This window comes from Diadema antillarum, unplaced genomic scaffold, assembly GCF_040938485.1.
Source record: "Diadema antillarum isolate AM-2024a unplaced genomic scaffold, OU_Dant_1.0 seq00001153_RagTag, whole genome shotgun sequence".
NCBI lineage: Eukaryota > Metazoa > Echinodermata > Echinoidea > Diadematoida > Diadematidae > Diadema > Diadema antillarum.
The window spans coordinates 272,802-297,536 of NW_027271964.1; the positions used below are offsets into that span (position 1 = coordinate 272,802).

General features: G+C 37.8%; 1 protein-coding gene across 1 annotated transcript in view; it reads left to right on the plus strand.

The window, feature by feature from the left end:
• The first annotated feature begins 563 nt into the window (after window positions 1-563).
• Window positions 564-24,735, plus strand: part of LOC139744283 (angiopoietin-1 receptor-like) — a 57,783-nt gene continuing 33,611 nt past the window's right edge. Inside the window, exons 1-5 of the mRNA XM_071654729.1 lie at window positions 564-621; window positions 1,629-1,916; window positions 17,926-18,189; window positions 19,130-19,261; window positions 20,634-20,771. Coding sequence (XP_071510830.1) covers window positions 564-621; window positions 1,629-1,916; window positions 17,926-18,189; window positions 19,130-19,261; window positions 20,634-20,771 — 880 coding nt within the window. The remainder of the gene's footprint in view (window positions 622-1,628; window positions 1,917-17,925; window positions 18,190-19,129; window positions 19,262-20,633; window positions 20,772-24,735) is intronic.

Below are 24,735 nucleotides of genomic sequence, written 5' to 3' on the forward strand. Positions count from 1 at the left end.
GGTTTGGCAGATACGACGAATTATTGACATACATGTAATTACAAACGTAGCCCAATCTGGTGCGTGTGTGACCTTGCGCGTAGTGACAAGCTATGATGAATGGTTGGATGGCGGAAAGGGGGCGGTCCTCCGATATTGCCACGGTAACGGGTCTCTCTTTTTCTTTCGACTTCTTTTTGTTGTTGTTGTTGTTTTTTTCACGGCAATACGAGGAAGTGTTAGAAGTGCCACGGGGCAAGTATCAGCACATCGGCGTACTCACCGAAGTTGTGTCTGGCTAATCTTGAACTAAAATAGTGCCAATTTCTGTGTCGCTCCGTGATGGTTGAACGAATACACATTTGGACAGTCATCGAGTGTGGCTTTCTTGCTTCTTTCAGAAGATAAGTTTGTTGAGGTGTTTTTTTTTCCCGGTCAGTTTTCCATAACGGTTATTGAAAGTCTATGGAAATATCTTCTACCACTCTAAGAGCTGGATTGTGATGCTCCTGTGACAATAATTGGTGGACTTTGGAAAGTAGACAACGCTCTGAGTTCTTCATGCTTGGGTTGCAGTTTTCATCATGATGAAGCGGCTGTGTGGATTTATTTTCTTCTTCTCTTCTCTGATGAGTAGCTCCAGTAAGTACTGTACATTAACCGACTGACAGGTAACGTAGGAGAAGAAAGAATGAATCCCGGTGAAATAATAAGTAATAGTCAGCTGTATAATTCACTCGTGTTTCTAGGCTCACATAGATGTTAAAATTGTTGAAGTAAACGAGCAGACATACACACGTAATATAACGACTCCCGGAATTTTGCTTCCGTATACTTCTCGAATTGCATTGCTTGAAACTTTTACAAAGAACTTTTGATTTTTAAAAAAACGCACTCACACACACACATACAAGTACAAAGAAAATGAAGACAAGGAAAAAGAACAGAAGCAGATAAAACGCAATACAAACGGTGCAAAGAAGGTTAATTAACTTTCGTAATAGGAGACAAGACGGTTCATGTTTATGGCTTTGAGAGTGATTTTATCTTACTACTGTCTCTCTTTTCTCTTTCTGCGCTTGTTAGGCTTACTCCCTTAACAGCATCATAGTATTCAGTTAGTTATACATCAGTTTTCCTAATGAGCATTGCATTTGATGCGAAATTTCCTTGATGCGAAGAGTTCACCGTTTTTAGAGAATCGTGACATGTAATCACTCATAGTTGCTCGGTTAGAGGGGGTTTATTCCATTCTTATTTAGAATCTTTCCCTCCAATCGTCCATCCACTCATCAAAAAGTTATAGATTTGTTGCTGAATATACTTTTTCATCAAGATATAAATCAACATGCGTTTGATCACTTCACCTATCCACCATAATACCTCTGTGTCTATATAGTACATTATTCTGCCTGTCTTTTAGTATTTGTCTGTATTCACCTGTCCAAAATGGCCGACATAGCATCATTTCATCATGATATAATAATGTCACTGCATCACTATGCACTGTACGTTCGAAAGTGATATAGGTTACTCAAAACAGTTTTAAATGTCATACAATATGAAAGCATAGGTAGCTATCTCACCATAGCACGACTAAACTACGATACAAGTGTTGGAGTCTCTATCTGTCTATTGTGCCAATGCAGAATGTGAAGATGTCACCATCATCAACTCGACCCCGCTGGTAACGGCCGCGGAAACTCGCCTCGAGTGTCTCGACGTCAGCGGCCAACTCCAAGCCAGCCAGCTCACCATCGAGCGGGTGGAACCCGAAGGGGCGGCCCTGCCGGCAGCCGCCGCGCCTTCTGCGATAGATACCTCAAGACTCGAGGCCGCGTGGGATTCCACCTCGGCCGAGTTGCGCTATGGCGTGTTTTCGTGTCATGGCACCGACGCAACGAAGAAAGTGATGACGATCAAAATTAAAAGAGAAGGTGAGGATGAATAGTCATTGCACTGTTGAATTAAACAAAGGTCGAAGGTCAAAGGTCGATCGTCGATCAGCAGGATTATTGTTATTATCTATATCTATACATCCATACAAGAAGAATATTTATCACCGGTCAACAAGGCCTGATAAAGTCGCAGACAACAGTAGGCAGGGGGGGGGGGGAGGGATCATGATGGGATCATGACTCAAAATAGTGTGAAGAAACACCAGACGGTGGACTGCACTACACAATGAGTGATGGGGGAGGAGGAGGAAGAGGACGACGACGATATGACGACAACGACTAAGACGATGATTAGAAAAGGAAGAAGAAATAAGATTTTCTTTAATTACAATTTTGATATCTTCACGACATTCTGCCCGACTTTCGAAGGCTAGGAACTGTTTTGAAATTCGAATCTTGTCGGTTACTAGAAATAGTGTTTGATTAGTGTCTCGAACGCCTCAGCTGTTGTGTCCAAATGCCTTCTTTCCTATACACTTTGTCATCATGCGCTTAACTGCATCGAGACATCATGACCCCATTTTCTTATAAGTGCGTTTGTCTGGTGGCAGGCTTTTTTCCTTTATATTCTTCAAGTTTCTGTATGAAACTTTGGAAAATAAAGTCAGCAAATAACATTCTTTTTTGTATGATGTCATTGTTGGAAGAATGTAGAAAATTCAATGTTAGAAAATCGTTGTACGGAGCTTTGGCGAGTCACACAATACAGCTGTGTATTAAACCGATATAATGTGAGTTTGATAATCATTCTGTTCATCGGGGAAAATATATTAAGCAGACAATAAAACGAAAGCACGCTTTTGAAAAAAGACGAAAGAGAGTATCCCTAAAAGACAATGACACAGCACAACGCGATTCAAGTTTGTAAAGTTGCAAGACCACGGTATAGGCATCTCTCCTCAAAAACAATTTCCTTCATTCTCATAACTCGTTTTAGCATGGAAGCAAATCTGCTGATGAATTATACATAGAACCACGCGTGAATTGACAAAAAAAAAGTTAGGGATTAGGTGGTGTTTGTTTAAGCATCTTCATGTCACTGCCATGAACTGGCTTCGGCGCAGTGGTAGTGTGGTTGCCCAGTAAGCAGTATAGGTGACGCGGGGATTAAACCCCGGGCGAGCTCCTCCTTTTTCACTTGGTGTTCATAACGATACAGATCCAGCATCAGATCTTATTCACGAAGAATAATAGCAACATAGTGAGACCTTTGTAACTACTATCACTCTCAGAATTCACGAAGAATAATAGCAACATAGTGAGACCTTTGTAACTACTATCACTCTCAGAATTCACGAAGAATAATAGCAACATAGTGAGACCTTTGTAACTACTATCACTCTCAGAATTCACGAAGAATAATAGCAACATAGTGAGACCTTTGTAACTACCTAAAGCCCCTTCATTCCCACAAAACATTCTGTTATCATACACTAAAATTCCCAAGGGCTCCGAGTGAAAATACATAATGATATTTTTGCTTATTAGATTTTATTTACTCTTCCTCTATCATCTTTCCAGCATTCAAAATATTAACAAAATTTGTTCTATTAACAATCATTGTTCATTCCGATACTCATTTTGTGCAGGGTATTTTCCCTCCTTAAAAAATCGACAGTAAAACTTCACACAAACATGACATAAACGTGTCACACGTTCCTGAATTTCTCGTTGACACGCGAGTGTTTGCCAGAAAGAGAAACTAAATTACTGCGATCCTATTATAGTTTCATAGAAGTATACTGTAAATGAGTTTCAGTAGTTCATATTACCTTAGCTCTATCAATAAGTGTTATTCATATTCAGCAAGTCTGTTTGTTTTCATTCTGAGAAACTTTCGATAGATTTGATCGAGGGTTAATGTCACCAGTGGATGCAAACCTAAATTCCATTCAGCAGGGATAAGTGAGGTTCAGTTTACATCGCATATACGCCTAGTAAAATGATAGATATTCCATTATTCAGTCCTCGCATAAATGCTATATAAATGCCTTATATGAACAAGGATAACATACTTTCAGCTAGTTCCTGTTAGTCAGTATGAAAAGTTCTTACATAAACTTCTGCTTTGCTTATATTTTGATGAGATTGATTATTAAAAAAATATGAAAAATGAAAATGAAGATTTTTGTCGGTGTTCATAAAATAAATAGACATGCATACACAAAAAAAAAAAACAGTTTCAACAGGTTCTGGAATTCACGGTCTGCTATCGCGCCCCAAAGTGAATTTGTCTTTACTTTGAATTTTGATGCTGTCAGAATGTAATTCCTATTTTTTGGATGTGCTAAGATAATTTTCAATCCATTAGCATTTCAAAATATTGATAGAATTTACTCTTTTTCTGTCTGGTGCAATCTTGCCATTTTTTATCAAACGGATGCGTAGTAAAGCTACGACCTTTTTATGACTATGATTTCCATGACATTTGCATCAAAATTATAGACTTTTTACAATGCAAGTGCTCGATGTGAATTAAAGGGGATGGCTAGTAACTGATTAGTGGGAATCAGTGGGAATGCTGGGGGATGATTGTTCCAATCCTTGTGGGATTCATTTAAGAGTACATTATATATCTATTGTTGTGTGAAAATTATTTGCTTCAGAACGGTCTCATATTCAAGTAATGTGCAGTTTCATGCCCCGTCACTGTACAGGCATGCTACCCTGGAAACATAAAACTGCACATTACTTGAATATGAGACCGCTCTGAAGCAAATAATTTTCACACAACAGTGACGGACTCTTAAATGAATCCCACAAGGATTGGAACAATCATCCCCCAGCATTCCCATTGATTCCCACTGATCAGTTACTAGCCATTCCTAGTCAAGCTATAATTTTCCATACCAGAAAGAAACTAAATACTGTAGGAGTTCATATACCTGCGGGACAAGAGAGACACAGATAGAGAACAGTAAGGACAAAATTGAGACCATCCAAGTTCTCAAAGACGCAATGACTTTTCACTAAACCTTTCCAGACGAATATAAGGGATGGTTTTTACTGATGGCTGCCGGACTTTGGTTGTATTCAATCAGTCAGTGGCTAATCTAAGTGGTCTTGTACTCTTAAAATGTTATGTAAATAGAACTGGAGTGCATTAATTTCATCTGTGGAGAGCATAAAGCTACATGGAATTAATGATCCTGGCAGGTTTCACTACTCTTATTATTTTTTTTTCAGGTTTGAAGATAGAATAACATTTCAAAAGAATCGGGTTACAAGATCTAAACTTACCCGCTTCTGCTGCCCTAGACGAATGACCAATAACCTTAAAGGCAATGAGTAATTTTGGCCTACATCGTCACCCTATTTTAAGTATAATGGTACCATGGGTACTCTTCATAAAGGACGTTAACGAGTTTCACTTTCTTTAAGAATTTAACCTATCGGAAATTTGTGAGACCGACTTTGCTTCCATTGACTGCCCCTACCGGGAACAACGGGAAGATTAGCGCCATTATTCGATTGCTTTATATTGCTGGAAGGTCGGGTTTCATCAGAAAAATACGACTTCTCTATCGATCATCGCTTAAAACCGCCTTGTTGTGCGAATAAAACAAAATGGCGGCTTATCCTCATAGTATAAACACATACAGTTGTGCCACCCCATGCACACGTATGCACACACAAACTGTATGGGGCCGATTACAAAGGAATATTTCATTGTGCACAGATAGCTTGTCTTTTCCTCCTCACGGAAATGCCTTGGTGTGATAGCACCAGCTATACGCCGCGGTGCTTCCGTTGGATAAGGATAGAGGGGTGAGTAATGGCTGTACCTGTGTTTACGCGTACATCACTGTTCTTTCTTTTTTGACTCCCCCCCCCCCCCCCCGATGAGTTTAAGCGTTGGTAGACTCTGTCCTGGTAGGCTCTATCCTGTAATTCTGAGGACATGCAATAATATAAGGTACCGTCTGCACCGTGATGATGGATTTGGTCGGTGGACTTTGTTTGTATATACTCCAGAAATCATTTTGTATTCACTGTACTATATCACCTGAAACTTGTTTTTGAGCTTATTGTACTCCTTTTGCTTGAATTGTGTTTAAGATGGCTAATCAAAGTAAAGAGAAAAATAACAGCACTAAGTATACATGGCTAGTGAGAAAAGACGAAGAGTTCATGTTTCGCAATTATACGTGAGTAGACAGACAGGATAGATAGGACGGGCAAGATGGAGATGACAACCCAGATAGTCAATCAATGTCAGTTGCTAAGCAACGTCATACTGGGATACGTTTCGATTGCTCGTTGGTGAAGAGGGCTAACAGTGCGCGTAGATGAAAAGAAATCAGAGCTGAGGGAAGTAAAGGAATTAGACTGAGGAGAAAATGCTTGAAATATAAGAGGCTTTAAAAAGTGAGCAGCATGGAGGAGACAGAACAGCATCAATAAATACACGCGAAGATCTGAAAGACCAATGTGGAGAGGATAGTCAACATACTCAAGTAGTCGAAAAGTTTCGGTAGGCTATTTTGTCTGGGAGTATAATGAATCATATCAATGTTTTCGCGTCAAAGATGACAGGAAGGAAATACAGCGAAATAATGCTCTTAAAAATCTTACATTGTTCATGTTTATGTTCATCTTAAAAATAAAAATAGTACTATGTTACGCTGTGTACAGTAAAGACAACATGCCATTTCTGGAGGTAATATACCATTGCAATAGACAAGTAGATAGATAACAACATTTTCTATCCGTTTGTGTTATAATCTCCCGTGTATGTTCACTTCTTACTTGCGATAAAAACTGGAGCGATTTCTATCGACACACACACACACACACACACACACACACACACACACACACACACACACACACACACACATAACACAAAGAATCATGTACATGCATTAAAGGGATGGTTATAGTTTTGCCTGAGATGGGATTCAGATTTTAACTTTTTGGAAGATAACGTGAAACCACTTATATGGAATATCAGAGGGCATACGATTCTGTATTCAAGAGGAATTAAAAGTTTGTCTGGTGAAAATCTGTTCAGATATGTCTGAGATATCCCAAAACAAAGTAAAACGAAATCGTCCTAATAAAAGGTAGAACCCACCTTTTATTAGGACCTTTTCGTCTTCGGATATCTCAGCCATTTCAAAACCAATTTTCATCAAGTAAACTTTTAATTCCTCTTAGAATTGCGTGCTCTTTAATATTTCATAATACTACGTAAGTGGTTTCTAATCGTCTTTCAAAGAGTTAAATTCTGAATCCCAATCTTAACCAAAACTATACTATCCCTTTAAAGCACAGGTAATTGCAGCAGCAGTTCCTGGCACTTAATATACCTTGGAAAAGGTTATTCGTGTGGACAGGTGTTTACGCTGCTAGATTTGAGCAGACGATTGAACAACAAATGGCGGTTGACGGCCTTGCACGACTTGTAGCTCAGTGAAGATGTCACGTTCATGGAGCTGCTTTCTACCATTGAGTATTGTTACGAAGAAAGGATAATACTAAAGCGGCGATCTTGTCATCAACATCATCATCAAAAACAATAACAGGAAGCAATTGCTTCGTCTTCTGTTCATTCTCATGCAGGATGTATTTCAATAGCATACAAGTACTAATTATGTGGTTATGCCAATTTAAGCAATATGTTAAACGGAGTATTTAAGTATAGACCAAAATTGCTCTGAATCCTCATTGTTTCGTTTCATATTGCTTTATTACGTATTCTTGCGCGGGTTTTTTTAATAGCTAATTAATTTTGGTACCTTAGAATTTGCCTGAGCTTTACTATCTTAATGATACTTTTCATGATTATAACTGAAATAAGCATCTGATTACAATTACTGTCAGTCTAATAATTTGTCATATCTTTACTATCATCGTAATCTTTAATACAACATCATCATTAACATAATTTCATGTGTAAAGTAATGGTGTGAGACCCAGGTGAAGTTATTAAAAATCTTCGTTAGGACTGCGAAAATCGATTGCAATTCTCTAACGCGAAGGAAATTAGAATTTTAACTCTCTGATTACCAAAACCAGGCGTACTAACCCTATACCAGTATGAAGGAAATTTCAGTGTGTTAGAGGTAACTGGATAAAGTGGTCATCAAATGATATCAATTCTGACTAGTACCGTCTGTCTCCCCAAAAATAATAACGGGACCTTCGGCAACGATAACTTTAGAAACAGTGAATCTATCCAAATACAATTTCAGTGTATGAAACTATAATTTATTACCCACATTATACAAAAAAAAACCAACAACAACATCCGATTTGCCTCAGTGGTCAAAGAGAAATGAGGATTTTTGTAGAGCATGTCAGAAACCCCTTCCCTTCACACATTAATATGCAGTTCCAAGAGAATCCAAATGTTAAACTTGGAAGAATCAGATCCATGACATGCTTTACAACGATCCACATTTCTCTGTGACGACTTGATTAGATTGAATGGGCTCTTCTGCAAAATATAGCAAAGACGCTATATTTTAAGACCCTGAAATAGCATTCTGACAGTTAGGAGGTTATCAACACGAAATCTGATTGTATTTTTTGGGTTTTTTTTTTTTTGGGGGGGGGGGACATACTGTACAGGAGTTATGGTGTCCTACTGCCAACGTATTAATTAAAAAGTGCATGAAACAACCTTTTTCTTCATCGGTCAGGTCAGTTGCACACAGGGCGAAGTGACCTTTGCAAACGTCACGAGATTTGGCGTTTGAATATTCTCGCCGCTCCCCGAGCAGTAAGATCATGGCGATGGGTGATTCATTTCGAAAGAGGGTTAAAGATTACGTTTTACACGCGGTGTGTAAACAGGTCAAAGGTGAATCATTCCTAAAGAGTAGGAGAATAATAACAACAGTCTCTCCTCCCCCATTAGAGCGAAGAAAAACACCTCTCTTGCAATCACCATGAATTGAAAACGAAAGCAAGATCAATCAAGGAGGGAAAGACGGTTTGAACTGACATCAAAAATTGTGGACGTCCATGTTTACTCTAACAACCGCAAACCCAACCTTCATGAAAATACCTGCGTTGAAAGTTCATTTACGAAGTACAAAGGAAAAACAGGCTTGAGCAGACGTAGTAGACAATGCAGCATTTGGAGACGAACTTTTGAGTAAGGTGTGTGCCTTTTTTTTTCTGTAAACTTGCAAGACCGGCGATTTTGTGAAAACTCATTACAATATTGGTCCGTGTCTATCTGTCGTTAGTTTGCAGTTTCATGAAAAATCAACTTTCAAAACCGAAACCTGCCGTTTACTTAGAAAGTACGATAAACCAGTTTGTTTGTTTGTTTGTTTTTCTGGCGAGGCCAATCTCCACCTGTATAACTCATTATTGTAAGAATTAGGATATCTAACAAGACCCAAGTGTCTTTCATTCAAGATAAAAAATATACAATGCATGTCAAGGAAACTGATGCCCAATGACGATGACGATATTCTTCAGACTGGCTTAGGTTTTGTGTGTGATTGTGTGTTTGTGTGTTTGCGTGTGCGCGCGCTCGCGTGTGTGTTATAGTGTTTGTAGATGTGTGTGTGCGTGTTTGTGTGTGTGCGTTGGTGGGTATATGTGTTTGTGATTGCATGTTTGTTTTGATATTTGGTCCACAGGTGTGGCTTGTAGCGGAGTGCCTTGTTGACTGCATGTGTTTGCGGAGTTTTTTTAAGTATACGTACTCTGCGACAAAATAATGTCTCAAATTTTAAGGGAAATGACCTTTGACTTAGCGGTGACAAAACAAATTGAAGCAAAACGAAAAGAAAATAAACTATTAAGGAGGCGCAAAACCACTTTTGTACATCCTTGTGGAAAGAAAGAAAGAAAGAAAGAAATGTGGTGTTGTATTCCCATCCGGGAAACGCATCGAGTGGGGACGTCTTGGAAGGATGCCAGAACAAGTGCTATATATTCATATCCAACGAAGATTACGCATGATATTGTGTTAAAGGCTGATAGAATTTAGCTCTGCTCTAAGTTAAGAAGCCACCTGATTGAAATCATAGGTTATGGCAATGATAGTCATAGTATTCCTTTTGGTTGTTTTGTGTCTGCCGCAGTCCATTTGAAGTTCATCGTGAAACCTTGGGTATGGTTGTACAAGTGCTTGTTCCCCGACAATGATAGCTCAGCGATACCCGCATCCAGTTACCCTGCGCTCCTAACCACCTCTTTCTTTCTGTCTGGCTGGCCGTCTGTCTATCTATCTTTCTATCTATCTATCTAATCTATCTATCTATCTATCTATCTATCTATCTATCTATCTATCTACCTACCTACCTATCTATCTATCTATCTATCTATCTATCTATCTATCTATCTATCTATCTATCTAATCTATCTATCTATCTACCTACCTATCTATCTATCTATCTATCTATCTATCTATCTATCTACCTATCTATCTATCTATCTATCTATCTACCTATCTATCTATCTATCTATCTATCTATCTCTTTCCCCTTTTCACTCTCTGTCATTCTTTCTTATTCGGCATGTTTCATGGGTGATGTAAATTTAGAAGGCTAAACATATGTAAATAGTGGCTTCCTTGAAATGATGATTTTACTTCTACTAAAGTTGCCAACCATTAAGCTGATATTGATATGGCAAGCACGAAAGCGAGCAAACACAGAAATATTTCCGTGTCGTCTAGAGCACGTTCGTATATAAACCATGATTATATCCCGAGTAACATGACGTCACGGATAGGGTTGGTGACAAGAATATTAAATACTTCTTCACTTCTTCATTTGAGTATCATCCTCAGTTGAAATAAACTGACGCCGAGTGGGTGTTGTATGTGCAGTAGTTATTAGGTCTTCATATAAGACAATACGATACGTGTAATGTCAAAACGTGGAGTATGAAACCGAAACAAAAAGCAATTTCATATAATTTTCCTGGATTCTCCTTTTGCATTTCGGAACAGGGGAATTTTAATTGTCACGTTAATGTTGTCATTCGTTTTAATCAATGGTTATTTTCATCACACAGTCAATTGATTTGGTGTTGATGATAGTGATCTGTGAAATAACATAATGTCCTTATGAGAGCAATAAACATCCGTACATTTGCATTGTCTTTGCAGTAACGGAAATGACAGACGTCCATAATGATTATGGTGTTTTGCTGTTTTCCACGTATAGGGTACAATGTTCATCCGATAATCGCAAACGCTTTGCGGAACAACTAAATAAAGATCGGTTCGAGTAAAGCATTTGCCCAAAGTATGAAATTGCTGTGCCATCCCTTATCAACTGTTTATCTCAGTTAAATCTGTAATTGATTTTAATTTGTTCTTATGAAAACAAACTTAAAAAAAGAATGTCTATCTCACTTTTTGTTTCTGGGTGTCGAAGAGCACTGTTGCCGTGTATGTCTATATGGGTGAAATAACTTTCCATGGTTTGATGTAAATGTCCACATACTGGGTTTCATGTGGGGTGATTTGAACGGCCACCGACTAAGAGGAAACCCTGCTGAAATTGGACAAAAAAGAGACTCGTCTCCAGACCCCTTACGACATAGAGGTAATGTAATGTAATATCCATAACTGAACCTTAATCAATTGCTTACGATAATTGTCGAAAATAATAACGACCAATAATACATGATAAAAGTATGTATGCATAACTTGTTTCATTTCAATACTGCATTACAATGTTCATTAGGTCTTTGTTTCAATCAGGAACACTTCGACAAACTTGTCACTTGTGGCGGTGAGTTGGCTCTCAGTCGGCAACGCGTCTGCCTCACGATCACGCGGCCCGGGTTCGAACCCAAGTCTGGACTGATCAATGTTGTGTGTAAGCGTACCGTCCCCTCTATAGCAATACAAGAGGCAAAACACTCTGTCCCTCGGATAAGACATAAAATGGACGTCCCGTGTATGAGAGAGTAACAACTCATGCACGTAAAAGATCCCGCTTCATTCATTCATCGCAAAGAGCAAGGTGTTTAACCCGGTGAAGTGGTCCCACCTCACATCCAATTGGACCCTATGGAAGACCAGCTTAACGTAGCTGAATATGGGCTATCCAGCCATCTTATACCAGATGGAAATGAACAAACAAACAAACAAACAAACTTCGACAAACTTACCACATGTTTACATTGGCATGACTTGGGTATTCGATGCTTTTTCCCCTAACAGATATATATAGACTTCTGATACATGCCCTTCCGATTGATAAAATCAGAAATAAAGAGACAAAGTAGTCAGATTCTGAGAAAATGCACTTTCACTTTACGAAATGTGGAAGTAAGGATATACTTGCTCGCAGAGTGAGGTCATTTTGTTTTGTTTGGATATGTTTTCTCGCCTCTGGCGAGTGTAAGGCTGCAGCTGGGTTATGCGTATTATCAAAGAAGAATGCCTTTTGTTATCTTTCGTCAGTCGGGTATCATTCCTTCCACGACAGAGATAAATGCGCCCACAACGACCGCCCTCTTCCGTTAAAACTGCGTAATATGCTCTACACAAATTGATAACGGAAGAGATTCTGAAGTATTGGCCTCGTACATCATAGAGTATTTAATGTTGATGTAAGTGTTATCTTTATGTGTATGGAGCACGTCGGAATCAGCTGTAATATACCACGTTCTATTAATAGATGTGGGGGGGGGGGTTAAAAACATACATGTAGAAAGTCCTGACTTTCACCAAACCATGTATTTGATTAACATGCCATTCCCGTTAGCTAAGTTATGAAGAATTGCAACCTAACTCCGTGGAATATATCGACTTATTATTGTTAAGAAAACAGGCTGATGCACATTATGACCTCATTCATGTTCATAATTCATGACTTCATTCATATCGATTTCATTCATTCCAGATATCAAATAGAAAATATTGACTGGCGAATGTGTAACATTGTGTAAAATTAGATATTGTTCTGGTACTAACAACTGTATAACAATTTATCGTGTATAAGATATTCTATATGATTATGATACGTTCATATCCATTTCTGAATTGTTTTCAATAACTTGTATCATATCAAGGAGAGACGAATAATGAATGGAAGATGGCTACATTATCAAATATTGTAATCAAATGTCATTTCATTATGTCCTCGTTAAATACCAGGATATACGAAAGGTTTATATATCTAGACCTATACTATGAAATTATCAGTATGCTCTAACAGGGGAGACGGAAAAAAACTGACCTCTATACTCACTGTTTAGAGATGAGAACTGTCGAAAGAGTCAGATAATCAGTAGTAAAAAAGAAGCAGATTGATAAAATTCAAGTGCGCAAAAACGTAAAAAAAAAGAAATTTGATGACACACCTTTCAGGATTTCTTGCTACGACAATGATCAACCTGCAGAATATTCGTCTAGAGCATTGTTAAGTGTTAAAGTTGTCTGTGAGGGAAGCGAGAATGGAAACTCAAGCATGTCTTTTCAGTGATAATCATTTACAGCAGATCAAATTAATGTTCACTGCTTCTTATCATGACCGGCTTCATACACACATCACGAGAAACCGTCAAGGCCCATGAATGTCGGACTCTGGTGAAACTAGTTCACGGTCGGAGTCAATGGTCCTATGATGATGATGATACTGTGATGTAAAAATCTGACCACCAACGCCTGTATCAGCTGTCCGAAGGATGAGGAAAACAGATAAGGGTTATTTTACCTGCTGTTCGACAAACCGTATTGGCTTTGGCTGTAATGTTCTTTACAGGCGGCGAGGGGGAGACGGAAAGGTTATTTCTTGGTCGTTCGTTCTTCTCCAGATTGCCATTTGCTGTGCGAAATGGAAATCAGGTCGAACCATGATTTTGAAATAGAAAAGGATGGAGAAGACTAACAGTGCATAAAGAATGCAGAAATGACTGCAAAATAGTTATTTCCGTAGAACTAAAAATACAATTATCGGTTACACATTCATATATATATATATATATATATATATATATATATATATATATATAACTATATATATATATATATATATATATATATATATATAACGATGTAAATCAAAAATAAGGATGGAAATTAAATACATATATTTTACGTGACAGAACAGACGTTATCTCCCTCACAGTCGAATTTCAAAATTCTTAATATACGTATGTGAGATTTTTCCCGTCCGTTCACAAACTTAGGGTTATGTGATTAATCTCTCAAAAAATTGTCTCTTGCTTAAATACTGAATATGTTATCTAGTCATCATCTCCTTCAAAAGCGTGTAATGAAAGTATGGTATGTGTTTTGTTTCTGTGTGCCATTGTTACTTTTTCATTGTTTCTATATCAAGTTAACGTTTATAAGGTCCAGAAGGCCTCTTCTCAAGTTCTCTGTTCATTTCAAATTAATTTGTACTTATCATGGAGTATTGTGTATGAATTTGTTTATCAATTTCAATAATTTAAACCGGAAACGAATAGACAAAACGGAACGAAATGTTATTGCATAATAATGTGCAAGTTTGAATCTCTTTTCCCAGTCGGTCTGCAGTTTTTTGAATGGACAGCCCATTCTCACGTCGCCTCGCCGGTTGCACACCTGATTGCTGTCATCCTGGTTATCCATGGTCACGTGTGAATGTTGTAGAATTGGTTGAAGAGTTTAAGACGCAGGTTCAAGGAGAAGAACTTCCCTTATCCCTTGATCCGATAATCCGTTTATCCTTTGATATCCGTTCGTACGATAATATCATGTTCATGCTTGTCTCACGACGGACATCGACGGGAGAAAAACACTACAACACAACACTGAAAACAATAACAACAAACATTTAATGTTACCATGCACGCACATGCAGAAAGGATGACTATTCAGCAAAAATTCTACGTGATAACGTACCACTCTTTGATTTTTTTTTCCGATCGGTATTTTGTGTCTGTATAAAGTCAGTCTCTGTCTCTGCGTAGAATCTAAGGGTGAAAATTAAAATGTCAAATGTACTGGAGCATAGTTGTTATTGAGAAGAGTGCGAATCTGCATAATCTCGTTCTCCAAACTTGTCATGATCATACGCCAGTGCTTCTCAACCAGTGTTCCGCGATGTCTCCCACAAATGGAAAAAAAAAATGTATTCGATCTTCACATGTAAGTGGGCCTTTTGTAGGATCCAAGGTGGGCCTCGGGTTATAAAAAGGTTGAGAAGTGCGGATATAAACCATGTTATCGACAGATAAGTGGTCATTAATGCTGTCTCTTATAGATCATTGGATTGACAGATTATATACTCTTATCTTTGTCGCCACCTCGTCTTGAATTTCTTCCCAGACGATGCTAACCACTGTCAAAGAATTTTGTCAATGTCCAGGCACACGACACGCGTATAGTGTGGACACTGTGACATTTAAAAGCAATGTGATCGGTTGTATCTTCAACCCATCACCAATACAAAATCTCTGCAACCCGACTGGGCGACTGTTCATCACGTGACATTCACTAAAAGATACTATTGCACTCTTACAAGACAGTAAACTGACAATGTCTCTCGATCAGCAAACGTATACACAAAAAAAAAGGTAAATAGGATATTCTGAGTAAAAAAAGGGAAACAGTCTGAATGACGGAAAACATAGATAGCTGTCTGTTAACGTCATTTTGAAGTGTGTGTTCTTTTAAGTAATGATATCATCCATTTATTGTAACGGAAAGAAGTTTGTGCTTTCGTGGAAAATCGAATACATACCCACGTAACCCAATCTTTATGTATAAAGTAAATGATGGAAAGTCGCATCAAAACGGGGAAGTAGGCGTATCTTATTCTCACTAGAGCATCATAACATTTTATTTAATTGATTGATAGATCATGAAGATGAATGAGCTTTCCTCACAGTGCAGTATCACGTATGTTAACTCTACACTGCAAAAAGTCCGGTGTTAAATAATGAACACCGAGCTGGTGTTAAATTTTCGGTGCTCATTTATGGTGTTAAATTAACACCTCCGGGTGTCATTTCCAAATATAAAACTGTTTTTTGAAGAGTTTCTTAGTAACTGCACTTCTTTTTGATTTTTAATTTAAACAAGACGATCAAGAATTTTACATTAAAATACTAGATTTTTGAAAAAATGTGAAAATAAATTTACACCACAGTAACACCAGCTGGTGTGGTCTCTTATTGAAGCTGGACGGGTGTTAAACCATTGATATTAACACCAACAAATATCAAATCAACACCATGTGGTGTCATTTTTGAATGAACACCAGTACAGTGTCAAAATAACACCAGGAACAGTGTCAAATTAACACCACGAAGTGTCAGGTGAACACTTTTCAACACCATCGCAGTGCATTTTCTACACCTGTGGGTGTGGTCCTCTATTGAAGTTTGATCGGTGTTAGATTGAACACCCATGGTGTTAAATCTAACACCGATGTTTTTGCAGTGTACGCTCTGTGTTATAAGACTCTATTTACACGTGACGATGTGCAATAAATTCGAAATTAATTGGATGCACATCTGCGCTGTAAACATACTTATTTCAGTCTTTGTGCTTTATTTTACACGAATATTTTGTCTATGCGAAGGAAGACAAGAAAAATGAATCCCTACCCAACTCAACGCAAGAAAAAAAAAGAAACAGGAAAAATACCACATGAATTTGCATGATAGTGCCTACGTGCATCCTGCTTTCAAGAAATTATTTTTCTTAACGGAAAACCACCATAAATAATGATTCTTGTTATTCAACTGCTATGTTGCCGTCTTTCGCCGATTCAACCCTGTTTGATTTCTTCTTCCAGACAAAAGGGGAAGTATGGCGAAATTCATGTTCCACCACCAACAACAAAAGAATAAATGAATAAATAAAAATAAATGGGGTCATCCCAAGACGTCGACACCCTCGAGCCAATACAGCCCACGAGTCATAAAGTCCATGAGTTCGACACTATTATAAAGACGAATAACGCCAATGAGTTCGGCACTAGGTAAAAACAACCCATGAGTTCGACATTATACAACACGGGGCTTAATGTGTCAGTCTCGTGGGCTTTGTTTGCTAAGTGTCGAACTCATGGGTTGTATGACTCGTGGATGTCGAACTCGTAGGTGTCGAACTCGTGGCGTGCACCCGATCATACGTTCGAGACTTTTCACTTTACAATGTAATTCCATACCAATGCAAATTATATCTTGCCAAACGATGTCGTTGTTGTTGCTACTCTTGCTGCTGCTCGTGTTTGTGTTGTTTTCTATGAGATGTGATATTTTAACTGGAGCTGAGGCATTACCTATTAAAGCAAATTCATGTGTAATGTGTAATAGCTGAAAATATTTCAATATATCTCTCAGGTTAACAGAAACTCACTCTTTTTAAATAAACATAGGGAAATTTCCTGCAGATATTATTTCATCATCATAAAACTTAGCACTTATACTGTGATTCGCAGCGTCTCTTATATTGGAAAAAGGTTAGATTGAATTGGTTAAATAATCATTAATTAAAAAACAAATCAGAAAAGTATATGCCCAGCTAAGAGAGAATAACAAAAAACAAAAACTTGAATCTTCCAGAATGTATTAAAACACTTTACAACCGTAGCTTACAATGAATCCCTCTATTTTTTTTTTCAAAATGTCATTTTGTCAGGTTGATATAAGCAATTGCCTTCATGTTCATTAAATTGCGTCGTTCAAAAAATATTGAATATTCACAATCTTTGTAACAGGTGCTCGATGTTTTCATTGGAGTTTGGTAAAATTATTGCGATTTTCATACCTACAATGCCTTATATATTGACGGTATCGATAACAAGTGTTTAAAAACTGAATAAATGAAGACAGAATTAAGAATGAACGGATTTATCTCGGTGTGACACTAAAGTAAACAACCAACCATGACAACACTGTTTTCTTGAAAAGAAAAATGTAACGAAAGAAGACACTACAATCAGTTATATTACATTCTGCTCAAGTTTGAGAATGCGTGTCATTATAGTCTTCTCTTGTTTCTGGTAATCTTTATCGTTTAATCTAATCTTTAATTTTCTTGTTGTTCTCGATTTTGTTCCAGCCTCAGTGAAGCCAAGCCAATTCACAGTGACTGCCAGTCCCGGGGACTCTGTAAATATATCAGTCCAGTTTATGCATCACACGCGCATTCCCGACTACATCGTCTGGTCCCGAAATGGAACGCCCCTCCCGCGAAACGCGACGCGGTTCGGCGTCTTCGAGTACTACACCATTCCCGCAGTTTCAGTCAGTGACGCAGGACTCTACCGCGTCCACCTGCCAAACGACCCAGATCAAGGTGGCTACACGCGTCTCATCGTAAGAAGTAAGCAGCGGCTGTAGGCAAATAATCAAAGGAATGTTTAATTACATTATCCTTTATATCCTTCATCATATTTTATTCATCACTTATCTATTCATGTATTTACTTATTTATTCATCTATTCATTCATCCATTTATTCAATGTATTTAATATATCATAATTATATATAGTTATTTATAATCAAAATCATAGTAACAAATTATGTATTTGATTGATCTTCTATCTTTGTACATAAAAACTGAAATTAATTCAATTCAATTCAATTCAATTCAATTCAATCATTTATTGTCTGATTTAAAAAATACAGAAAATCTTCCTCCTCTGGCAAGATAAGAGAGCATTACACGACAAGAATAACAAACAGATCACATATATATATATATATATATTTATATATATAAAAAAAGACTGATAATCAATTAACAATTCGATACATCATCAAACGATATATCGTAACTAATTAAACTGAAATACTAATGAAATGAAAAGGTATGTTTGAGACTATAAAAATAGAACTTTATAATATACTATTGATGCATTGAATCTTTTAAACATGCTGACGTCTGACTATGGCAAATATATATCAAAAATGCAAAGTCATAAATACAAAATTGCAAACTGATATATCGGATGAACGCAAAACAAAGAGAGGATGATAAGGATTTGATAGCTCTTTTTTGCTTTAGAATTGTCATTTTGTAAAATTATGTTTGTCCACAGAAGGTAAAATGCAATGAAGATTTGTACTCAGAACCACGTCGTACACAAGCAACTAATCACGTGACAAAAAGTCTTCATAATGTCGTAAAACTGTCAGTGTTATAAGCATTACAACATTTTGACATTTTTAGGTTCGTCGTGACTTCGCTAAAAGTGATATAGGTGGTAACTACAAATCTCACAAATGGTGGGTTTGAGAAAATTACCATTTTTTTCTCTTAGGTTGTCCAGCGAACCTCTGGGGAGCTGGATGCACCAATGAATGCCCGGCTTGCATGAACCAAGGGGTGTGCGATGATGTAACAGGGGAGTGCCTTTGTCCCCCTGGTTTTAAGGGAGAAACCTGCGAAATAGGTAAGTTAAAAAGATGCAGCCGCAAGGTGTGGTGATGGTAATATGCGTGAATAACGACATTAAAGATGGTCAGTCCCTTTTGCAAACTTCTTCAAAATTCATGAAAGTTTGCACACTTTCAGCCAAAATTATTTGGATACCAACTATGAAATTTCAAGGTCAGAGGTACCCAAACTACCTGAAATAAAAGAAAATCATATTTGTTTTCACTTAGATTTGATTTGAAAGTGATATGAAATGAAAATGTGGCATTCGTTGTGTATGTGTGAACGTGAGTGCGTCTGGAAAACTGACCTGGCATACAGGCTACGTGTTGAAGGTTGTATTCTTTAAGGCTTCTTCACAGAGGGCTGAATGGAATGAACCCTTCCTTGTTTATTTACTTTGAGTCAGAGAGAGAGAAGAAGAATTTTTTATGCATGAGAGTCATTTTCATATCTCTTGTACTATACCGTCAATTTTCTTCTTTTAGTGTTCTTCATGTTTTATATTTACAATCCATTAAACAGTTCGTTGTTTCAAAGGTTCATTATTCCGAAAGTTGGTTATTCTAAAGGTTCTTAAAGGTATTAGCCCACATTTGTAAACCTGCAGCAATTGGTCTCATAGTTAGCATGGAGTTTGAGTATGATTGCAGTAACACCTGTGCAAAATTTCGTTCCAATTAGTCCATTACTTTCATAAAAATAAATGAAAATGCACCGTATGCATGCGTACAACGCTCGCTAGCTCCGGTCCACGTACGTACTACATGCATGCGATACATGTGTAAGTTACATGTACGTAGCTAGCCCGCGCTCGTAATTCGATTTTGGGTCGGGTTGACCCGGTTTGAAAATTGATTTTAAAACGATGATTTTCTCTCTTTTATCGAATGGTATAGACAAAGAGCAACAGGTGAGGTATGTTACTGTTATAACTTGTACTTGAAGTCATATTGGACCTATTTTATGCAGTTTTGATTTTCGTGGGTTTGCAAATGTGGGCTAATACCTTTAATCCCGAAAATGAAATCTAAAGGTACGTAATTCCAGAGGGTTATTGGTACGCGCTATTTTGTCATCTTTCGTTTATCGAACCTCCAGAATAGTGATACTCATTTTAATTTCGGATTGACGAACATCTATGTATATTGAATTTATGTGTTTCGTAATAATGAACATATATTTTTTTCATTTCCGGATGAAAGAACCTTGGGCATAACGTACATCACCAATTTATCTCTCCCTCCCCCCTCCCCATCCGCCTTCCTCCCTCCCCCCCCCCCCTTTCCAGTCGTTGACTTCCTCGTCTTCTGAATTTAGTACTTTAGTACTTTCTTATGTATGGTTTTGTTCTGTTGTACTGATTGGTTGGTGGGTTTTTATTGCAGCATGCGGCCCGAACCGTTTTGGGCGTGACTGCGAGTTCGAATGCACGGGCAGTTCTTGCAGGCACATGCAGTTTTGCCTCGGTGACCCCTTCGGGTGTTCTTGCGCTACCGGGTACGCCGGACTGGCCTGTGACCAGGGTAAGTACTGAATACACCTGCCCAATATATGCATTGTATGAACGTTTGCTATCAAGCGCCACGGTAAATGTCAACATTTCCAACAATCTCCCGTTCTTCCACTCTATCTTTCCGCTCCTTTCCTATATTGTGTTCCCATTCTCCTCCTCATAATAATGATAAGGTCTTATCTATCCAGGGTAGCCTCTTCAGTGTTGTCACTCCTCTACCAGAGGGCCCTGCCATTATTATTACCCTAGCGTTGCTAGGCACCCATTTATACACCTGGGTCGAGAGGGACATGGTGGGGAAAAACATATAATCTTGTCCAAGGACGTAAGCACTGAGCAGGAATCGAACTCGGGTCCCCTTATTGGGAACTGAGAGTCGTATCCACTATGCCACAGCGCCTTCTTCTTTACCCCTTAACGGGGATGGCTATTAACTGATCTGTGGGAATCAGTAGGAATGCTAGGGGATGGTTGTTCCAATTCTCGTGGGATTCATTTAAGAGTAGATTATATATCTATTGTTTTGTGAAAATTGTAACCTGGAAACATTAAACTGCACATTACTTGAATATGAGACCATTCTGAAGCAAATAATTTTTCACACAACAATGATGTACTCTTAAATGAATCCCACAAGGATTGGAACAATTATCCCCCAGCATTCCACTGATTCCCACTGATCAGTTACTAGACATCCCCTTTAATCTCCTCCTCCTCAAACTCGTGCTGCAATCTCTCTCTCTCTCTCTTCAGCATAACCGTCTTCATCCCGGCACTACCATAATGCTTCTAACTGTAATCAACCACTATTCAATCTACTTATTAGGTCTCTCAGTGATAATGAACTGATTAAGTTTTTTTATTTATTTTGTTATCAAATGGTCTAACAAAAGAACAAACAATTTGATTCTTTGCATCTTTGATGTAATGATGAAAAACAGCATTTTGAAAAGTTCTGATAAAAGCATAATTCTTCGTTGACGTCCAGTCCAAAAATAACTCCTTCAATATCATGAGCTTCCAAACATATTGCATACTTGTTTTACAAACTGAACTACAAAATTAGAATGTAAATTGGTGTTTTACCTTTAAAAATATATAAATTGGGATCAAATAATTATTTCCACTTTAACAAAATCCCCTGGTGAAACTTTTTCCAGACTTTTATTTCCCGTAAGTTCGTATCATATACAATAATGTATAAAATAATCCATTCAACATAATCATATTATTTTATAAACGACAGTCGCCTTCACTAACACCATACTGAAGAAGCAATAAGGGTAATAGGAGTGTACTCATGGCAAATAAGAGAGAGGGGGCGACAGGGACAGAGACAGACAGACAGACAGACAGACAGACAGACAGGCAGAGAATATACATTTGTAGATGAGAGGGAAAAGAGAGAGAAAGAGAGATCCGATAAAAAGTAGAACGATACCACAGCCAACGATGATTGTAGAATGCGAAGACTTATCATTTGTTTTTTTTTCAATTTGTGTGTTGGAGCGATAAGTTGTGTAGTCATCTGCCCGGCCATCTGTGCGGGTACTGAGCCAACTGTGTCCTCATCCCTGTAATCTGCAAAACAAAACCCCAAACAATTCGATGAACGGTTTCTAGATATGTGATTTCCGATCACGTTTCCTCTGAACTGAATAGATCACATCATTTCCTGCTCAAAATATGATTTTTTTTTTAATTTGTTGAAACAATTAGAATGATTTACCAGTTTTGCGAACGAACAATTGGTTTAACACTGCCCTGATGCCTTAAACGTGCGGTATAATTATCGTGTTTGTTCCCCGGAAGATTTGATTCCAATTTCAGGTCAAGATAATGTAGGCTCGCATTTCCGGCAAAAGTCATTGCCTTCGTGGAAAATATTTGCGTGTCCTTCAACGAATGTCATTTCATGAAGCAAAAACAGATGGTCATACATACATAACACTCTCTTGTTTGGTCTTTCAAATACTTATGTTCTTCTTCGGACAATGTTCAGTTCTATTCTTGTCCGCGTTGGATTTGTTGGGTAAAGATGTCGTTTGGTACTTCAAGTTTTTGGTTTCCACTGAAATCGGGAAAATAAATTAATGATTCGTGGGAGCTAACAAAGATGTGTCTAAGAAAGAGTGATAATGTATCATGAAACACATTTGCAAATTAGACAAGGAGATGAAATGACATAGCATTCCAATTGGTATGTTAAAGGACAAGTCCACCTTCATATACATAAGGATTGAGAGAATGCAGCAATATTAGTAGAACACATTAGTGAAAGTTTGAGGAAAATTGGACAATCCGTTCAAAAGTTACGAATATTTTAAGTATCTGCGCAGTCACTGCTGGAAGAGAAGACTACTACAGTGTATGATGTCACATGCGTACAACTATATACGGAAAATAAAAAGAGAATTTCACAAAATACACGTGTATTACTTTTTGAATAAAGCGCACATTTCTTCGACTTGCTACTGACGTACGTTAAGGGTAATATTATTCCCCCTGCCTTCTGAAAGAGAGAAGTCGAGTGTTCTTTTGTTATGCGAGAAAAATGAAAATATGTTGAATTTTCTTTATTCTTTCTCTATATCGTTGTACTCATGTGACATCACAAGCTATAGTAGTCTTTTCATACAGCCGTGACTGAGCAGAAACTTCAAAAATTCATAATTTTTTAACGGATTGTCCGATTTTGCTCAAACTCTCACTGATGTGTTCTACTAGTATTGCTGCATTCACTCAACCCACATGTTTATGACGGTGAACTTGTCCTTTAATTCATTCATTAGTATGTGATACAATCACCGTTTTGCCTATGATTTCAACCGTTACAACGCTTTCATTTAACGCTCTTTATTAAAATTTTTTCTTTTAATGGCTGAGTAGTTCAAACTCATTGACCATTTTTACAGAACAGTATGACTCTTGAGCAGATTATAAGACAAAGGAATTGAGTGCATACAATATTAGGTGATACGCGTGAGGCAATGACGTCATCAGCTCGTGTAATTTGGATATTTCATGAGTCTGTTTTCAGTATCATTTCCTGGAATAAAAACAACAACTATGAAACTTGACCATGCCATGGCTGTCACTGATTTTCTATCCAAATTGACAATACATTTTGATACCTTTCGTTTTTCATCCATGATGTCTATGATTGTTATAAATGGTCAAATTGAAAAGACATTGTTCTTGATTATTCACTTATTCATGAGTCTGTGTTTGCAAGTGTGTGAAAGAGAAATACACCTTAAAGACACGGAGGTTTGGTTGAATTTGGAGTTGGATCTTTTTTTCCCTTCTCTTTACCAAGACAATATGCATCTAAACCGACGTGCTATATCGGATTTCACTGTGTGTACGCTTTTAGTACGCCTTACCGTACTTGTCACTGCTTCCAGCTTATCTCGGCCTCGCAATGGATGCTGCGCAGGAAGACAATGCCCCAACTCACTTCCGGGTTGAAAGTCGTGTCGTAATCCCGAATCCCCTCTGCGTATGTGTTTGTATGTTTTAGCTTCTTCTCATAACTTTCCTTTTCTCTCCTACTCTGTTCAACTGATAATATTTCTCTCGCAAAATTCTGCGTCTCCTTTCAGTCATTCACACACAATCCCAATTTCAGGCACACCAAAAAAAAAAAAAAAAATGGCTAGTTAGTCGATAGCAAATCTTTTACGAGCTCGCAGGCACGTATACACCATAAATCTCAGGGTGCATATCTTATTACTTGTATTGATATTTTTTTGTATACGTTATGTAAAGATACGTACATGTTCACACATATCCAACATTTGTCCTCATATAGACAATTGTTTATTGTCTTCAACTGTTGTTATCGTCATTAATAATTATCATGAGATGACTAGCATGGAAAATGCCGCCCTTTTCATACTTCATATTTCATACTATACTGATGTTTGCGCACTGTGTTTTTATTTTTTGTAGCCATCATGGAACATTAATGC